At 44.4% G+C, this 17,102-nt stretch overlaps 1 protein-coding gene across 1 annotated transcript; it reads right to left on the bottom strand.

The window, feature by feature from the left end:
• On the bottom strand, positions 15,086 to 16,605 carry LOC109230059. Its single transcript, XM_019395592.1, has 4 exons — positions 16,586 to 16,605; positions 16,013 to 16,510; positions 15,771 to 15,825; positions 15,086 to 15,559 (listed from the first exon to the last, which is right to left on the bottom strand). Exons 1-4 carry the CDS (start codon positions 16,603 to 16,605, stop codon positions 15,086 to 15,088), a joined length of 1,047 nt encoding a protein of 348 aa, XP_019251137.1.

The following is a 17,102-nucleotide window of genomic DNA, read 5'->3' on the forward strand; positions in this document are numbered from 1 at the left end:
TTATGTTCATTAATGCGCTGAAACTTATGTCAAATATAACATAGCTTTTCTCCCAATATACATGGAATTACGGGATGACCTACCTACCAAATTGAATATCACGAGTCTAGTTTCTAATTCTTTAAGTCGTTTGTTGGTACGATATCAGAGTAGAGAGATATCCATTTTTTCGCAAGACTGTGCAGACTGCTAGGTGACATGTAGGAGCATGACCTACTTTCTCAAATGAAGAGACCAAATAAATCCCCGAAAAGGGGCAGCCAAAGGGACTTTTAATGTTACACCCTATATTTTCATACGTAAAGGTGTGCATCGTAAGCAAACTAATGTAGAACCAAAAATGAGATAATATTTGCAAGTATATAAAGTAAGTTAATCATGTTACCTCGGAGGTTACAAATATTGAGGATCATGAACAACAAGTACAAAGAGGGTTGGAAGGTTCAGAAGCTAAAGGAAATGAAGAAAATAATGTTTCGTCGAAAGTCGACAAGTTTGGAATGCTATAATTGTACCTTTGGGGTAAGACTAGGGTTCTTAACATGATAAGGAGGTTATGTTATGAATTAGGTTAGTCGTATGATAGTCGTGTGTTATGTTTTGAAGTCAAGCGAGTTGTGGAACAAAAGTCAATAAAAGTCATCACAAGTTACGTTCATAAGTTTTACTGAAAAATTGGGTCAAATGTAACTGCTATTTTCTCCCAATATACTAGAGTTATGGGGTGCTCCACCCATCTAATTCAAGATCTATGAGTCTATTTTCTAACTCATTAAACTTCTTGTAAATACGACATCGAAGTAGAGAGATATGGGCATTTTTGCGAGACCGCGCAGACGGCTAGGTGACAAGTAGGTGTGTCACCTACTTGATTAAATGAGAGCCCAAAAATGGGCCATTTCGGGGTCGTCGAAACCCTAATTGATTTTCTCTCCCTTTCAAGTTCTAATTGGACGTATAACCTAGAGTTTGAAGTACCATGATAGGAGCTGAGTTATCCAAAAACTAAGGTAAGTTTACTACCCTCGTTCATCCATTTTTTCTGCTGTAAATTCATGGTAAGTCGTTCTATACTTCTTAGAACTCACGGGACAGTGATCGAAAGCCATGAGTTCGAGTTATTCACTTGTAGCAGACTGTTCCGTAGACTGTTTTGTGTTGTGGTTGGGATGCGTGTTTTACTACTGTTTTGTTGAGTTTCGGAGGAGGAAGGGTGTGAAGAAACACCATATAAATGTAGGGCGGTGGGCTGGTTGTTCATCGTAACATTTCTGGGTCGTTTGACACTACTACGATGGTCGTTTTGTGTATGAAGAGATTGGGGCGTGTTTGGCTATTTTGTAGTATTTGATGGTGTGTATAAGGCTTGAAAATAATGTACATATGTTGTTATTGTTGTGTTCTTGTGTTTTTGGTGTTATCTTGAATTTGGAGGAAGTAAGGATTATAAGGGAGATGCTGCCTGTTTTAATACAAAATAAGCTTGTTGTTCATTGTGTGATAGTTGTACCTTTCGTAACTTAATGATAGTATTATTATCGTTGTTATAGATTAAGGTGTGAAGAGGCGAGTTCAACTTGGTGATTGGAAAGATTGTGATAAGGTATGTTAAGGCTAAACCTTTCCTTTATTTTAGCATGATCCGGTAACTACATGAGTTTGATAACGAGGCATAAAGAGAAGTTCGTATTACTGAACTTATGTACATTATCCTAGTTTCATAAGTTAGAGAATTCCCCCTTATTGGGACATTATATTTAGTTAAGTATTTTCTTTTTCTTCCAGTAAAGAGAGCAGAGGGTATATATATATATATATATATATATATATATATATATATATATATACATACAGTATTAGAGTATTTTCACCACCATCGACCTATAATCGATGGGCAAGCCCCTATTGGGCGACCTCTGATCAGATGGTAAGTTATATACCGAACCTGCTGTAGCCGAGCGCCTATGAGCCAGCCTAGAATGGCCGAGATATAGAGCCTAGTATGGCCGAGCGCCTATGAGCGAGCCTACTATTGCAGAGCAGTTACACATTCCGAGCCTTATAGGGCCGGACATTTATTTTACTTACTATATTGAGAGAGTTGAGTCAGTATCAGCAGGTAAGTATATTTCCAGATCATCTTTGACTCCCAGTTACTTTAAGTTATCATATTATCTGTTTAGTTTCAGCTATCGGTTATTTATTGCCTTACATACTCGGTATATTGTTTCGTACTGATGTCCCTTTTCTGGGGGCGCAGCATTTCATGCGTGCAGGTTCAAACAGGTAGACGGGTAGACCTCCTCAGTAGGTGTTGCCCGAGTTCAGCCTGATCGATAAGCTCCACGTCCTTCGGAGTTGCCGGGTCTAGAGTTTTGTGTACATCTTATGTATATATTTTATGGGTAGGTCGGGGCCCTGTTCCGATCACAATACATCCATCAGTAGAGGCTTGTAGACATATCCTGTCAGTTAGTGCAGTATGTTGGTCTTGTAGGCCTTGTATGTATATTTTGTTGGTTTGTCAGCTGTAGTAGTTATGACGGCCTTGTCGGCCCAGCGTTATATTGATGTTTAGTCAGCGTTAGTTTCTGTTCAGTTTTATATTTTGCTTCGCAAATTGTCTTGCAATGTGGCCCCATGGCCAAAGTATGACATTATATGTTCGGATTCTGTTAGTCACAAGTTTGTACGCAAGGCCAGGTGAGGCACCAGGTGCCGGTCTCGCCCCTAGGTTCGGGGCGTGACCAACTTGGTATCAGAGCAGTTCTGTCCTAGGGATTCTACAAGCCGTGTCTAGTAGAGTCTTGTTATATATGTGTTGTGCACCACATTATATAAGTAGGGAACTACATAGCATTTAGGAGTTGGTTACCCTTCTTTCAAATCTGAATCGTGCTATAGAAGTGAGTTATAGGAAATTTGAGTTAAACTTATGTGTCAATGTTTGCATGCATAGATGGCGGTGACTAGGATGACTACGGCTAGCCAGAGGAGAGATATAGCAGCAGGTGAGGGGACCAGCAGGGTACCCCCAGTAGATGGGGCCCAGTCTGAGGCCCAAGGCAAGACCCCTAATGAGCCATTACCGGCTCCTCCACCACATGAGGAGATTCCTAAGGATACCACACATCTAGTTCCCCTCCACTTCCATCAGATTAGGACTTGAGGAGTGTGGTGTATTTGTTGACACAGTTGGTAGCTACCCAGCAATAGGCTAGGGCATCAGCTAGTGCAGGATCTTCTGAGGGGACTAAGAGTTCAAGGGTCCGAGAGTTTATTGCTTTGAGTCCCCCAGAGTTCACTGGGAAAGATCAGAGGGAGGACCCGCAGGATTTCATAAATCAGCTTCACAGGATCTTTCGGGTTATGCATGCCACGGAGAAAGAGGCATTTGAGCTAGAAGCTTTTCAACTCCGAGATATAGCCATCCTTTGGTATGAGGGATGGGAGAGGTCCAAGGGACGTGATGCACCTCCAGCTATTTGGGAGAATTTTTCAGATGCCTTCCTTGACTAGTACTTACCGCAGGAGATCTGACAGGCTCGAGTCTATCAGTTTCTAGCTCTCAAGCAGGGAAATATGAGTGTTCGAGAGTATAGTCTCCATTTTGACTCATTGGCCAGATATGCACCATCCATAGTTGCTACTAAGCAGGACATGATTCATAGGTTTATAGCAGGGTTGGCCCCAGAGTTGAACGAGGCATGTGCCACCGCTGCATTGTAGGATAGTATGGAAATTGCCCGGATTCAGGCATTCGCCCAGAATATAGAAATGGGTAGGCATCGGCAGCGAGGTACAGAGAGGACTGAGCAAGTGCAACGTAAGAGGATAAGATTTCCTAGGTCTCAGGAGTAATCTCAGGGTAGTTATAGGCCCCGACACTTCGCACGGCCACCTAGGCCTCTGCCACCTCAGTTACAGGGTTACACGTATGACCGCTATAGTCAGTCAAGACCACGTGAGAGCTCATGGGCGTCGACTTTGCAGCGATAGCAAGGTTCTGCATAGACATGGTCATTTATGCCGCGGTGTGACATATGTGGTGGAGGACACTTGGGCCAATGCCGAGCAGGTTTTGATTCTTGTTATACATGTGGGCGTCCGGGGCATATGATGCAAGATTCCCCAAATAGAGATTTTTGGGGAATGGAACAACCAGCGAGTTCAGCAACAGGATCATCTATGTCTGTGCATCCTTCAGGGCGCGAGTCTCAATCTTCAGCTGGTGGAGGTCGAGGTAGATGTAGAGCTTCTAGTTCAGGTGGTAAGCTGAACCGTATCTATGCTTTAGCGGGTCGGCAGGACCAGGAATCTTCACCAAACGTTGTGATAGGTATATTGACCATTTTCTCTCACGATGCTTATGCCTTGATATACCTAGGATTTACTCTATCGTATATTACCCCATTTGTCGCTTGGAAGTTTGGTATAGTGCCTGAAATACTAAGTGATCCCTTCGCGGTATCTACACTGGTCGGAGAATTGATTATCGCTAGACGGGTTTACCGAGGTTGTATGGTGACAGTTTGTAGTCGGCAGACCTCAGCCGACCTACTTGAGCTAGAGATGATAGATTTTGATGCTATCATGGGCATGGACTTATTGGCAGCTTGCTATGCCACAGTTGATTGCAGAGCAAAGGCAGCCAGATTTCATTTTCCAGGTAAGCCAGTCCTTGAATGGGTAGGTAATACAGCGACACCCAGAGGTAGGTTTATTTCCTATCGGAATGCGAGGAATATGATCGCAAAAGGGTGCATTTATGATATTCTGCGAGTTAGAGATGCAAACGCTGAGATACCTACACTTCAGTCTATTCCCGTAGTTAAAGAGTATGCACATGTATTTCTAGATGAGCTTCCAGGTATTCCTCCAGAGCGAGAGATTGATTTTAGCATCGATTTGATTCCAAGGACTCAACTAATATCCATCCCTCCGTATAGAATGGCCCCACGGAATTGAAGGAGTTGATGGAGCAGCTAAAAGATTTGCTGGAGAAAGGTTTAATCAGGCCCAGTACCTCACCTCGGGGTACACTGGTACTGTTTGTGCGAAAGAAAGAGGGCTCGCTGAGGATGTGTATCGATTATAGGCAGTTGAACAAGGTAACAATTAAGAAAAAGTATCTACTTTCAAGGATCGATGACTTGTTTGATCAGTTGCAGGGGACTAGACGCATTTCAAAGATAGATTTGAGGTTGGGGTACCACCAGGTCAGAGTTCGGGAGAAAGATATTCCAAAGACAGCCTTCAGGACCCGATATGGCCACTTCGAGTTCCTTGTCATGTCCTTCGGATTGACGATTGCACCCGCCGTATTTATGGACTTGATGAATAGCCTATTCCAGCCATTTTTAGATCTGTTCATGATAGTATTTACAGAAATTATTCTGATTTATTCCCATTTAGAGGATGAGCATGCGGACCACCTGCGAGCGGTACTCCAAACCCTCTGTGATCATAAGTTGTATGTGAAGTTTTCTAAATGTGAGTTTTGGTTGAAGTCTGTAGCATTCTTGGGGCATGTTGTATCAGATGAAGGTATAAAGGTAGACACTCAGAAGATTGAGGCCGTGAGATCTTGGCCTAGACCTGCCACTCCGACAGAGGTTCGTAGCTTTCTAGGCTTAGCAAGATACTACCGGATGTTCGTAGAGGGTTTTTCTTCCCTTTCGGCACCATTGACGAAGTTGATGCAGAAAGTAACTAAGTTTTAATTGACGGAGGCTTGCGAGTGGAGTTTCCAAGAGCTTAAGAATAGGTTGACTTCAGCGCCAGTTCTCTCACTTCCTTAGGGTCTAGAGGGTTATGCCGTGTATTGTGATGCCTCAGGTGTCGGGTTAGGATGTGTCCTGATGCAACATGTGAAGGTAATTGTGTATGCTTCAAGGCAGTTGAGGAAGTACGAGTGGAATTATCTGACCCACGACCTCGAGTTAGCTGCGGTTGTCCATGCACTTAAGATATGGCAGCATTATTTTATAGTGTTCATCTACAGATCATAAAAGCCTACAATATATCTTTAAGCAGAAAGAGTTGAATTTGCGACAGAGGCGATGGCTTGAGTTATTGAAAGATTACGATGTTAACATTCTCTACCATCCAGAAGAAGCTAATGTTGTAGCAGCTGCCTTATGTCGCCGATCTATGGGTAGCTTAGTACATGTAGAGGCCGAGAAAAGACTATTAACTAGAGAGATTCATCAATTGGCTTGTTTGGGGGTTCAGTTAGTAGATTCTGACGATGGTGGAGTTGTACTCCAAAACACTGCAAAATCATCTCTCGTAGCTGAAGTCAAGGAAAGGCAATACGAGAATCCAGAGTTTGTCGAGTTGAGAGAGCGAGTTTTGTAGCAGAAGAAGCCGTTGTTATAGCTCAAGGGAGATGGGGTTTTCAGATACAAGGGTTGTCTGTGTGTCCAGATGTAGCAGGGCTACGAGACAGGATTATGTCAGAGGCACATTATTCGTGGTACTCAATCCATTCTGGGTCGACGAAGATGTACCATGACATTAAGGATGTGTACTGGTGGAACGATATGAAGAAGAATATTGCTGAGTTTGTCACCCAATGTCCTAGTTGCCAGAAGGTGAAAATAGAGCACCAGAAGCCCGGAGGGCTAATGCAGACTATAGAGATCCCCACATGGAAATAGGAGGTGATAAACATGAACGTTATCATGGTTTTACCTCGTTCTAATCATAAGTTCGATTCCATATGGGTGATAGTCGATAGGCTCACGAAATCAGCTCATTTCCTATCGGTCAGATCTACATATACATTAGAAGATTATGTAAAGTTATATATTAAGGAGATAGTGTGGCTACACCGAGTACCAGTTTCTGTTATATCTGACCGTGGTGCCCATTTGTGAAGTCTTCATCTTGTAGACGCTTGTCTTCATCCTCTACCCTTTTCAAACTATCTTCAAAATTCATGCTTTCTTCTTTGAACGAGTGGACATTGTTGACGTAGTTGGATAAACCTGTTTTTGTTTAGCAACTCTCATTGAGAGTCGCCTTATGTTCACATCTTCACTCATCTTGCCGTCCCAACTTTTTTCTCTTTTATGTGTCTTTTTCCTTTTGCCGCTATGCATAGGTGATAGATCCCTTTTTCTTGCTGCCTCTGCCCGACATTGATTTGAAATATCTTCTTGCTCTCCCTCTTCAGATGTATCTCTGCCCACAATCACCGAATTTGGCATGTCTTGAACCATTTCTTGAATTACCACACTATTTCCATCCTGTTTACTAACCAACGCTGCCTTGTTTTGGTATTGTGATATGCTTTGCATTTTGTTCCCACTCTTATTCACTCGACCTGTGCTAAAAGCAGTAAGATTTAACGAACTAACAGGTTTTGAGCTTACCATTGCATCCAATAGCTTTCTAACTTCTAATGAAATATTTAGTGTTGTTGTCATAATTTGTTGCTGCCCAGAATTTGTTGGTGTTGCTGTTCGACCAGTAGTAGGACAAAGAGGCGAGTCATTTGGCATATGTTGCTGCTGCACTGCATCCAAAATTGGATTAGTTACCTCAATTTGTTGCTGCCCAGATTTAAAAGTTGCTGCTGCTCGATCATTAGCAGCTGAACCAGTGTGCTTTATTTGTGTTGCTGCTGCTCGACTCAATGTTCTTGCAGCTGAAGCATTGCTGGGGGCAAAAACAGGTGCATTGGAATTAAGTTTGCTTGGAGTCAATGTGAGCTCTTTTCTTGGCAATGATGGTGAGCCAATTGAGAGTAAATCTTCTCCTTCACTCTCTTGATCTGCACCTCCATAAGTTGATTCTCCATCAAAGCCATACTCAGGAGCCTAGTCCTCATCATCATCATGTTCGCGCTGATCTAACCATAGTTTTGAATTACTAACCATTTCCCTCACATTAGCTTTTATTATCTCGTTGTTATTTCCTATAGAAAGCATTAGTTGCCCTGGTTCACCTCCATAATCCCCACATGAATCCATTGATTGTGAGGGAACTTCATAGACAGATGTGTTCAAGGTCACAATTGGTTGTTTAACCATAGCTATATTCACTACCATTGCTGCCTGGGCTTCTTTAATAATTTCCACATGAGGATTGGAAAAATGCAACTTAGGTGCATTGGAACTATGAGCTTGGATGCCTTCATTGCTACTTTATTTTGCAACCAATTCAATTTGCTCAGGTGCTGCAGCGTGGATATTTGGTATTGTTAAAGTCCCAGTAGCCTGTTCCTTCACTCGAGCACCAGCTTTTGAGGAACTTTGTTGTTGTTTTACATTAGTTGGAGAGCTGTTTTTTCCAGATTTTGAGACTGTATCTCCACACACCAGTTCCAATTTCTTACCAGCATCATTCTCTCCATCTTCCTGTTCAATGACCAAGGCATCAAAAGCACTAGTACACCTAATGTTTTCTGATGCAAATTCCTGCTTTTTAAGATCTGTTGTAGCCCTTTTACTAGGTGATACAACTGACCAAACCTTAGCCACATTCTTTGGTCCAATAGCTTCACAATTACTCCTGGAAATTTGTAATCCTTCATAATCATCTCCCTTGTCATGAAATCAAGTATCACCTTTAATATTTGCACCTTTAGTAGCACAATCAGTAGTTGTTGGTGTGACAGATCGTGCACCTACTTCTAACAAAATAGTACCAAATTTAGACTTAGCAGGAGCTGCTTGTTGAACCATAGTCTGCCCTTTTCCATCAACCACTGATGTAACTCGATCAATCTCCCTACCATCCTGCACACCAACAACCCCAGTGGCATCAGTTGAACCCACAACGATAACTCGATCACTTGTAACATTCAATGGAACAGTAGCTTCCAAATTTGACACCACAATAGCTGATTGTTTTCCTGATACTGCATTACCACATGGAACTAGTAAACTATGCTCAACACAAGTTGAGCCTCGATTAACATCTGCCAAACCATCCTCTACATTACCTATTTGTGCAGTAACCTCAACTCGATCAGCAGTCTTTGAGCCTATAGTAGCTGCACACTCCAACTCTTCATTATCTACATAGTGTTACATCTCCTAATTCACTATTCTGACATTAGGATCAATTGGTACTTTTGTAAAAAGACCAGTTGCAGCTTTAGACAACTTCTGCTTATCATAGGCTTGCACAACTGGATTCACCACATTAAAAATCCTTGCTAATGTTGTCTTAGCAGGGACATCACGTTAAGGTTTAGGTGGACCTTTATAGATCATTGAAACTTCACCTACAGTGGTACCATTACCTACACGATTCACATGTTTTCCTCCATCTGTTTGCGATACCTGTTGCAAGGCAGAGTTTTCTTTTGGTGCTTCAACTTCCAGCTTACCACTATTGGTATCTTTGTCTGGTAATTCATTAACTCTTTGGCTAGCTCTTTTTGAATTTAAGTAATCCCTAGCATCACCTTGTAATTGCTCAAAATTTTCCACCTCTATAATAAGCAGATTGACATCAACTGCATTACCCTCTGCCATCACCTCCTTGTTAGATTGTTCCTTCATCACTCGACACACTTTTTCGTCATGTCCTTGATGCTTGCAATAAGTGCAATATTTAGGAAGATTGTCATACACCACCTCCTGGTAATGCACGATTATTTTACCCGAAATTCTATCCACAATCTGTAGCTTAACCTTCTTAGGATGTTTGTCGAGCAAATCAAGAATTACCTTGACCCTAGCAGCACTAGGTCGTGTTCTTTCTTGCGTCGCCTTGTCCACAGCAAGCGCCTTATCAACAGCTGAAGCAATAGACATTAACGACCTCTTAGCGAAGAAATTAGGCGGCAAACCTGGAAAGGAAATCCACACAACTGCCATGGATGTTTCCTCCTTCGGATTGAATCCTAACGTCCATGGAAAAGTTCTAAAAAAGAATTCATCACCTTTAGACTTAATATATCCAGTCGTCTTTGACAAGAACTGAACATAATCATTATAGAGATCAAACCTAATCAACAGATGACGAAATTCAAGCTGTCCAATGTTGCAGCGACCATGAACATCGAATTGCATCGAAATTTTTTTCTGATCTCCTGTAATTCAGGCTTTCCATAAGAGAACTTCACAACGACTGCTTGATGCAGTCCTTCTTCCCTTGTGAATTCATTAACATGATCCATAGTAAATTCAATCATTGGCTCTCCATGAACGACACTAACAGGAAACAATTCTAGTTTTGACGCAACTGTGGCAGATTGTTTGGACTGAAGTTGCGCAGCATATGTTTGTTTTCGATTGAGATTAGGATGTGTTTCATTAGGATATTGGGTTGTCTCTCCCATAGCCAAAGGTTGGGGAGAGCTCGCAGCAGCCATGGCTGCCAAAACTCACAAGATCGCCAAAGCCTAGAGAGAGAAAGAAGAGAGAAGGAAGAGCAAAATCAGCGTTGAACCGGGTTTTAAAATTGTCTGGTCTCTTAGACCTTAGGTTTCAAGGCATGCGTTGCACTCTTTTCCTTCGACCGGGTTTTATCCCAAGAAGGGTTTTACTGGCAAGGTTTTTAACGAGGCAACACCTATATGCTACCTAAGGAAAACAAGTATTTAAGGCTTCATTTCAATCAACCTCGAATACTGGGGGGCATCCCCCCGGGAGGTCACCTTTTCGAAGAAGTCGAGATATGCCAAAAAGGGTTTTGATAGGAAAATAATGTATCGGGCCAAACGGTCGAACGAATTATGTCCGTATAGAATAACCAAGCCCTTGACAGCGAAAACATGTATACTTGTACCAAGTAATGAAGAAATATTTGTTCTATAAAAACGCTTTGCACTTCGAAGAAATCTGCTATTTTTTCAAGAAACGACTCCAGAGCCAGGAAATTTCCAAACACTCGGGGACTGACGTCAAAAACTCGAAGTTGCATGACCTTCGGATCCATAACTTCGAACTAGTAAGCCCTCAATGAGGCAACCCCAAGCTTACACAAAATGGCTCCAAAGCCAAAAAATTCTCAATATCTCGGGGACTATCGCCAACTGCCACCCATCGACTTATCGAAAACACCGAGGCTATAAGACCACATGTGGGTAACCTCGAGCTCATAAGACCTTCATAAAGGCATGAACCATACTTGTACCAAGTAACCAAACCTGTAATACCTCAAGCAAGGTATGAATCATACTTGTACCAAGTAACCAAATCTGTAAGACCTCCAGCAAGGCATGTTAAAATTTGCAAGACCTTACAAAAGGCATAATCCCGATCTTAAAAGTTAAGGCTATATATCCGAACTTGTAAGACCCCTAAAAAGGCATACCCTCGATATAGACGCCAAAACTACTTCACTCGGAGACTTAAAGGATCCGGCCGAATGCAATGACCACGGTCACAACCAGCCAAACTAACGCGACTCGGGGACGCTCGACTGTCGCTATAAAATCACAAGCCTTCAATTACTTCGAAAAAACTTCGAAACGAGCCGGTTAATTAGGCTACCCTCGACTTAAGCGAAAGAGCTTTGATCATATCAGCTCCAAACTACAGGCTTTGAAATCATTCAGCCATCGAGTGAAACCTCCCGAGGTTCTCATCTATCGCCGCATAACGGCTCACAATCGAGGTTCTTATCGAACGGTCGAAGAGTCGGGCGAAATTAAAAACTTCAAAAGTCTTTAAAGAGGGAAAAATAAAGCCTACACTAAGAGGTCGTACCGACCCGATGCGTAAGAGCCACTGCCGCCAGCCCATATAAAGAGTCGTACCGACCTAATACGTAAGAGCCACTACCGCCAGCCCATATTACAGGTCGTACCGACCTAATGCGTAAGAGCCTAAGGGCCAGCTTGAAATTCAAAACTTGAAGGCCAATGAGCTCGAGTCGAAATCTGACTCGGAGACTGAGCCTGAAACAGTTAACTAAAAAACGCCTAAGGGCACGTACGTGAGAGCCACTATCGCCAGCTTAAAATTAAAGGTCGTTCCGACCCAATGCGTAAGAGCCCAGACGCCAGCCTATATTAGAGGTCGTACCGACCCAACAAACAAGGGCCTACGAGTCATCCCAACAAGCCTCAGGGCCCGAATTACAAACCAATGGGTTTTTACTCAAAGGCCAATTCATCTGGCTAATCATTGACAAAACGTCAAAGCTCAAGACAAAGAAAGACACACACAAGCAAATAGAAATTCATGGAAATAGAAAACCAGAAGGTTTCTTTATATATACACATGTATGAAACAATGTGAGGCTACATTTACAAAGTTCTCTAAGAACACCGTACCAAGAATCAAATAGAAAAAAGCCAATTCTATTTTCCCCTCGGGGACTGCGGCCCCATCGGCCTCTTCTCCACTATCTTCGGCATCAAACAAGAGGAATCTGGCGTCATACTCATCCGCCCTGGCCTGCGCTATCTCTTCCGAGAGATCGAAGCCCCTAGCATGAATCTCTTCGAGGGTTTCCCTTCGAGATTTGCATCGGGCATATTAATTTCTTCTGCTCTCTCGATCGGAAGCACCTCTCAACTTTGCTCGAACCTCAACGGCGTCTTTTAAATAGATGGCCACTTTCTTATCAACCTTAGTTTGGATCGCTTTGGCTTCAGCCCCGGCGTTCGCAACTTCGGCCTTCACCTTCAGAAGCTTAGACTCGAGCCTTGCGAGCATGTCCGTTCGAACCAGGCAGTTCTCACGAGCATTTCAGAGCTGCACCTCGAGAGCAGAAGCCTTGGCCAGAGCATTCTTCTTGGCCGAAACATGGGCATCTATCTGAACTCTTAGCTCGTTACACTCATGCCTAGCCTGGCCAACCTCGCCCCAAAGGCGTTCCAGGTCCTCTGTCTTGCTCTGCAACTAAGGTATCAAAATATTAATATCTGAGGATAGAAAAAGGAGAATGCACTCCCTTAGAACAAAGGTTGCCTGTTTCTCTAAGTCACTCTCGTAGTTCAGGCTTCGATTCGCCTCGTACCGAAGGTGCTTCAATTATTTTCCCCTTTCATCACAAAGGAGCCTGAGGGACTTCTCCCTGCCCAAGGCTTTCCTTAACCGGGCTTCACAGAGAAGCAGCTCGGACTTGAGCTTGTCAAAGGCCTATGAAAAAGAAGCTTGATAAGAAAACAAAAACGTAAAATCAAAAGATCAACGGAGTCGACCAAAGCTCACCATAGAACAAAGCCGTTGAGCCTCCTCAAAGGTCAAACGTGCACTTGCTGGCTTGGTCTCACCAACCCCAGTTGAACCAATCTTGGTGGGTGCACGGTTGCTCGAGACCCTGCTTGATTTAGGCGACCCTTGGTCTCGAAAACCCCTCGAAGTACCTTCGACAGGGGGTGAGGACGGCGGCAGAACACCTGTATCCCTCGAATTACCTTCGGCGGGAAATGAAGACGGCGGCAAGAGAGGAACCACTTTTCCAAGGCTAGAAGCCTCAGATGCCGCAGGATCAGCAGATACGTCTTCTTTGAGCCTTCGAGCAGGGCTTTCTTGCTATGAGCACTCTCATTCTTCGAGGACCCCTTCCGCTTGTTGTCGGTCCTCGACCCCAAAGCCGAAGATTCTTCCTCCTCCCCGAAGGGGCATGACTCATCTCAGAAAAATCTCCAATGCCTGTGGTGACAGAGTTAGTACACATAAAAGAAAATACCTTTCAAAGGAATCAAGCCACACACCACGTACCGTGATGTTTTGCCTCCCATCTGCCCTTGGCCAGATCTCGCCACTTACGCTGATTGTAAGTCTATCAAGCTGCCAGTTTTCGTGACCAATCTGCCAGGTCGTGAACCTCGTATAGCATCCATGGGATTGCTGCAAAAGGAAAAGGAAAGGAAAGCATCTTTACAAAGTCCGCCTTCACCATGGGCAAAAATAATAAGAACACTTCCACTTACGTGTGAAATTCCATTTCTCAGGAAATGGAAGGAACTCTACGGGGATAATATCGACAGCCTGCACTCGGACAAAATGACTCATCCACCCTCGGTCCCCATATTCTTCATTGCAAACAACAAACGGCCGAGTGGATCAACGTCAGAGAGTGATCAGGCCTCGACGATGCAAGGGCCAGTACAGTATGAGAAGATGACTGAGGGTGAACTCGAGACCGGCTTTATCTGCAAAATACCTTATCATCAACACTATCCTCCAAAATGACAGGTGAACCTGTGCCAACGTAACCCGACATCTCCTAAAAAATTCGAGCTTGACTCTCTCGAGGAGGCCTTACGTAAAGGGGTACGTATACATGTTCAAAAACCCCTCGACATGAGCCATGATGCTCTCTTCCGGGGAAAGCCCTTGCAGTACCACTTTTTCTCCCCATTCGTAGTCCTTTCTAACAACCTCGAGGTGCTCCTCCCCTATTGATGAAATAAACCTCGACGCATGCTCCCGATGACCCTGAGCATTGGGAGGTCTCTCTAAAGCAAAGTCCCTCCTCGTGTCAAAGCACCTCGTGAGTAGCTCACCAGGTACCAGCGGTGTACCACCGACCAAGGGCAAGGCAGAGGCGAAACTCTCCTCTCCTTGGTGAACGTATTTTGACGTAGCAGCCATGGAAGGTAAAGGCTTGGGCGAAAGCTTTTGGAATGGTAAGAGAACTAGAGCAGAAAAGAGCTCTATAAAAGGGGTAATTACTCAAAATAGTGGAGTCCTCAGACAAGAGATAAGAGAATGCATATATATAGAGCAAGCAGTGACTGTTCACCTATCCTGAAGGCCAATTAATTCAGACCATGTCAGCGCCATTTTTTTAGGGAAGTGTACAGATGGGACCACCCCGGTCGCTTCACAACCGTGGCACATAAATGATACTGTCACACAGCGCTCGGGGGCCATTAAGACCCCGAAGAATTCTGTTGTTATAAGCATCAATTCCAAAAGGCAAATTGACCTAACCACGAGATGGTGCCCGATCTCGAGGATCCCGACTACTCCAAATATGGGCTCCGAAGAGCCAACTTCAAAATCCAACAGACTAACTTTACATAAGCATTGGGAATAAATTCGAAGACTTGAAGCAGAGAAATATTCTTATATAGACAAAATATATTTACAAGGGGCGTCTTTGCAAGACCTTTTTTCCCCGAGAAGTTCATACACAAAAAAGAATGGAAGACGACGTGGGCCTATTCTTCGCCGTCACTGCTCTCCAGGTCGTCTCCAGAACCCTCATCCGAAGTAGCCGAAAATGCCAACTTTTCCTCCAAATCTAAGGCTTCCTCAATCTCAGCCGAGAGATCAGTGCCTTTAGCACTTACTTCCTCGAAAGCTTGCCTCCTTGCCTCTGCACGAGCGTAAGCAACTGCCCTATCCAGCTTGTGCTTGGCTTTCTTCAATATTTCTCGGGCTCGTTCATTCGCAGTAGCGGTATCTTTCTTGTATGAAGATGTGTCCTCTTCGGCCTCAGACTTGGCCGCAAATAATGCAGCAGCCTCCTTTTGGGCACTTTGAAGGAGACCCCGGGTCGATGCCAGCTTCGACCGCAAATTGTCTCTTTCCGAGGCCACGCCCTCATTTTGCCCCCTCGGCACAATGATCTCCGCATCCTTGGCTGTAGCCTCTTCCTGAAGTCGCCCCATGGCGGCATCCTTTTGCCCTATCTGGAAAAGACAAAACAAAGTTTGTAAGCATCAAGCTACGAGAAGAAAAAATTAACTCATGGATGTCGTGTTACCTGCTCAGCAAGGCCATCCCTTTCCTGGTACACTTCTTCCAAACTGGCCTGAAGCCTGCTCAACTAATCCCCCTTTCGGGTGGAGGAGGTCCTCGACTCTTTTATCTCCGAGGTAAGTTTTTTGACCTCCTTCCCACAGCATGAAAGCTCGCCTTGGAGCATAGAGAAGGCATGGTCATATATCTTCTTAGCCTGCAACAACACAGAAAAATCAGAAAATCGAGCACAAGAAAGCACAAGTGATATGTTGAGAGTACCACCTACTGCTGAAGCCTCTCTGCCTCCTCGAGAGTAGCGGGAGCATTGAGATCGATATTATCATCGTTGCCAGCAAGAAGGTCTTCGAGCATATCTCCCCCTCCATGAAAGGCCCCCGCACCAGCGGTATGCTGATCCTGAGCATCCCTGATCTCCCCCCGGTGGGAATTCAAGGCCCAAATTAAGGCCACTCAGGGTGTTAATTTCTTTAAGGGCCTCATCTTGCCCGCAAGAAGCTTCGGGTTCAGGCCCTTTGGAGTCACTAGCAGCGGGTTCATTAGCGCGGACTGTACCATGTCTGACTTGAGACTCGGGGACTGTCTCCGAGCCCCCTGAGCCCTCCTCGAGGGTCTCCTCAGCACGGGTCTGGTCTAAATCGGCCGCCCCCGATTCGGCGGCCTCCCGCCCGGTATCTTGCGGAGCATCTTCGCCTCGTCTCGCCCCTTGTACCAAAGGGCATACACCATCATCATCATCACCTTCGTTCTCGGTCAGAGGACTTGCTATAGCAGTCGAAGTCAAGACCGTGGCATCCTTCTTCCTTTTCTTACCCTTGATGGGTTTCAAGGTGTCCTCTTCACCAACAGGGGTCGGCCTCATCGACACTCCATCCTTGAGGCTTGCACAAGCATGATTCATCAAATAAAAGGATACTCAGAAGGGAACATAGTAAAAATAACGGTAAAAAGCATACCGTGGCTCTTGGCCTGCCATCGCGTTCTGGACAAATCGCGCCAAGAGCGCTCAACATAAGGAAATTTGGAGTCAACTGTCTAATCGACCACGATAGGTTCTGAACCGTGCCAGGGTACCAAAAAATGGCTGAACAATCAAAAGAAGATCATTTGTCAAAAGAGGATGAAAGGGCAATAAAGTATGCTTGAGGTGGGGGCACTTACGCTACGTATTCCATTCCTCCGCGAATGGCATCATATTGGCCGGAATTACGTCCGAGGTCCTCACTCGGACGAACTGGCTCATCCACCCCCGATCCTTGTCCTCGTCAATGCTCGAGAAGAACGTCCTCGTAGATTGAGGATGAAGCTTGATTAGACCGCGAAAGAGACGGGGGCTGTATAGTCTGATCAAGTGATTGAGAGTGAAGGACATACCCTCCATTTGGTTAGAAAATATCGGAGCATATAGACTATCGTCTAGAATGAAGGATAAATTTTGCCAAGCGTCACCTGGTACTCACGACAGAAGTCAAG

This window comes from Nicotiana attenuata, chromosome 7, assembly GCF_001879085.1.
Source record: "Nicotiana attenuata strain UT chromosome 7, NIATTr2, whole genome shotgun sequence".
Taxonomy (NCBI): Eukaryota; Viridiplantae; Streptophyta; class Magnoliopsida; order Solanales; family Solanaceae; genus Nicotiana; species Nicotiana attenuata.

Excerpts from the sequence above, each read along its gene's own strand:
- LOC109230059 (XM_019395592.1), bottom strand. The coding sequence starts at position 16,605 with ATGGCAGGCCAAGAGCCACG. Across the intron at positions 15,826-16,012 it reads TCAGGATCAGCATACCGCTG|GCTAAGAAGATATATGACCA; the intron begins GTGCGGGGGCCT and ends GTGTTGTTGCAG. Across the intron at positions 15,560-15,770 it reads CCAAGGCGAGCTTTCATGCT|ATAGGGCAAAAGGATGCCGC; the intron begins GTGGGAAGGAGG and ends TGTCTTTTCCAG.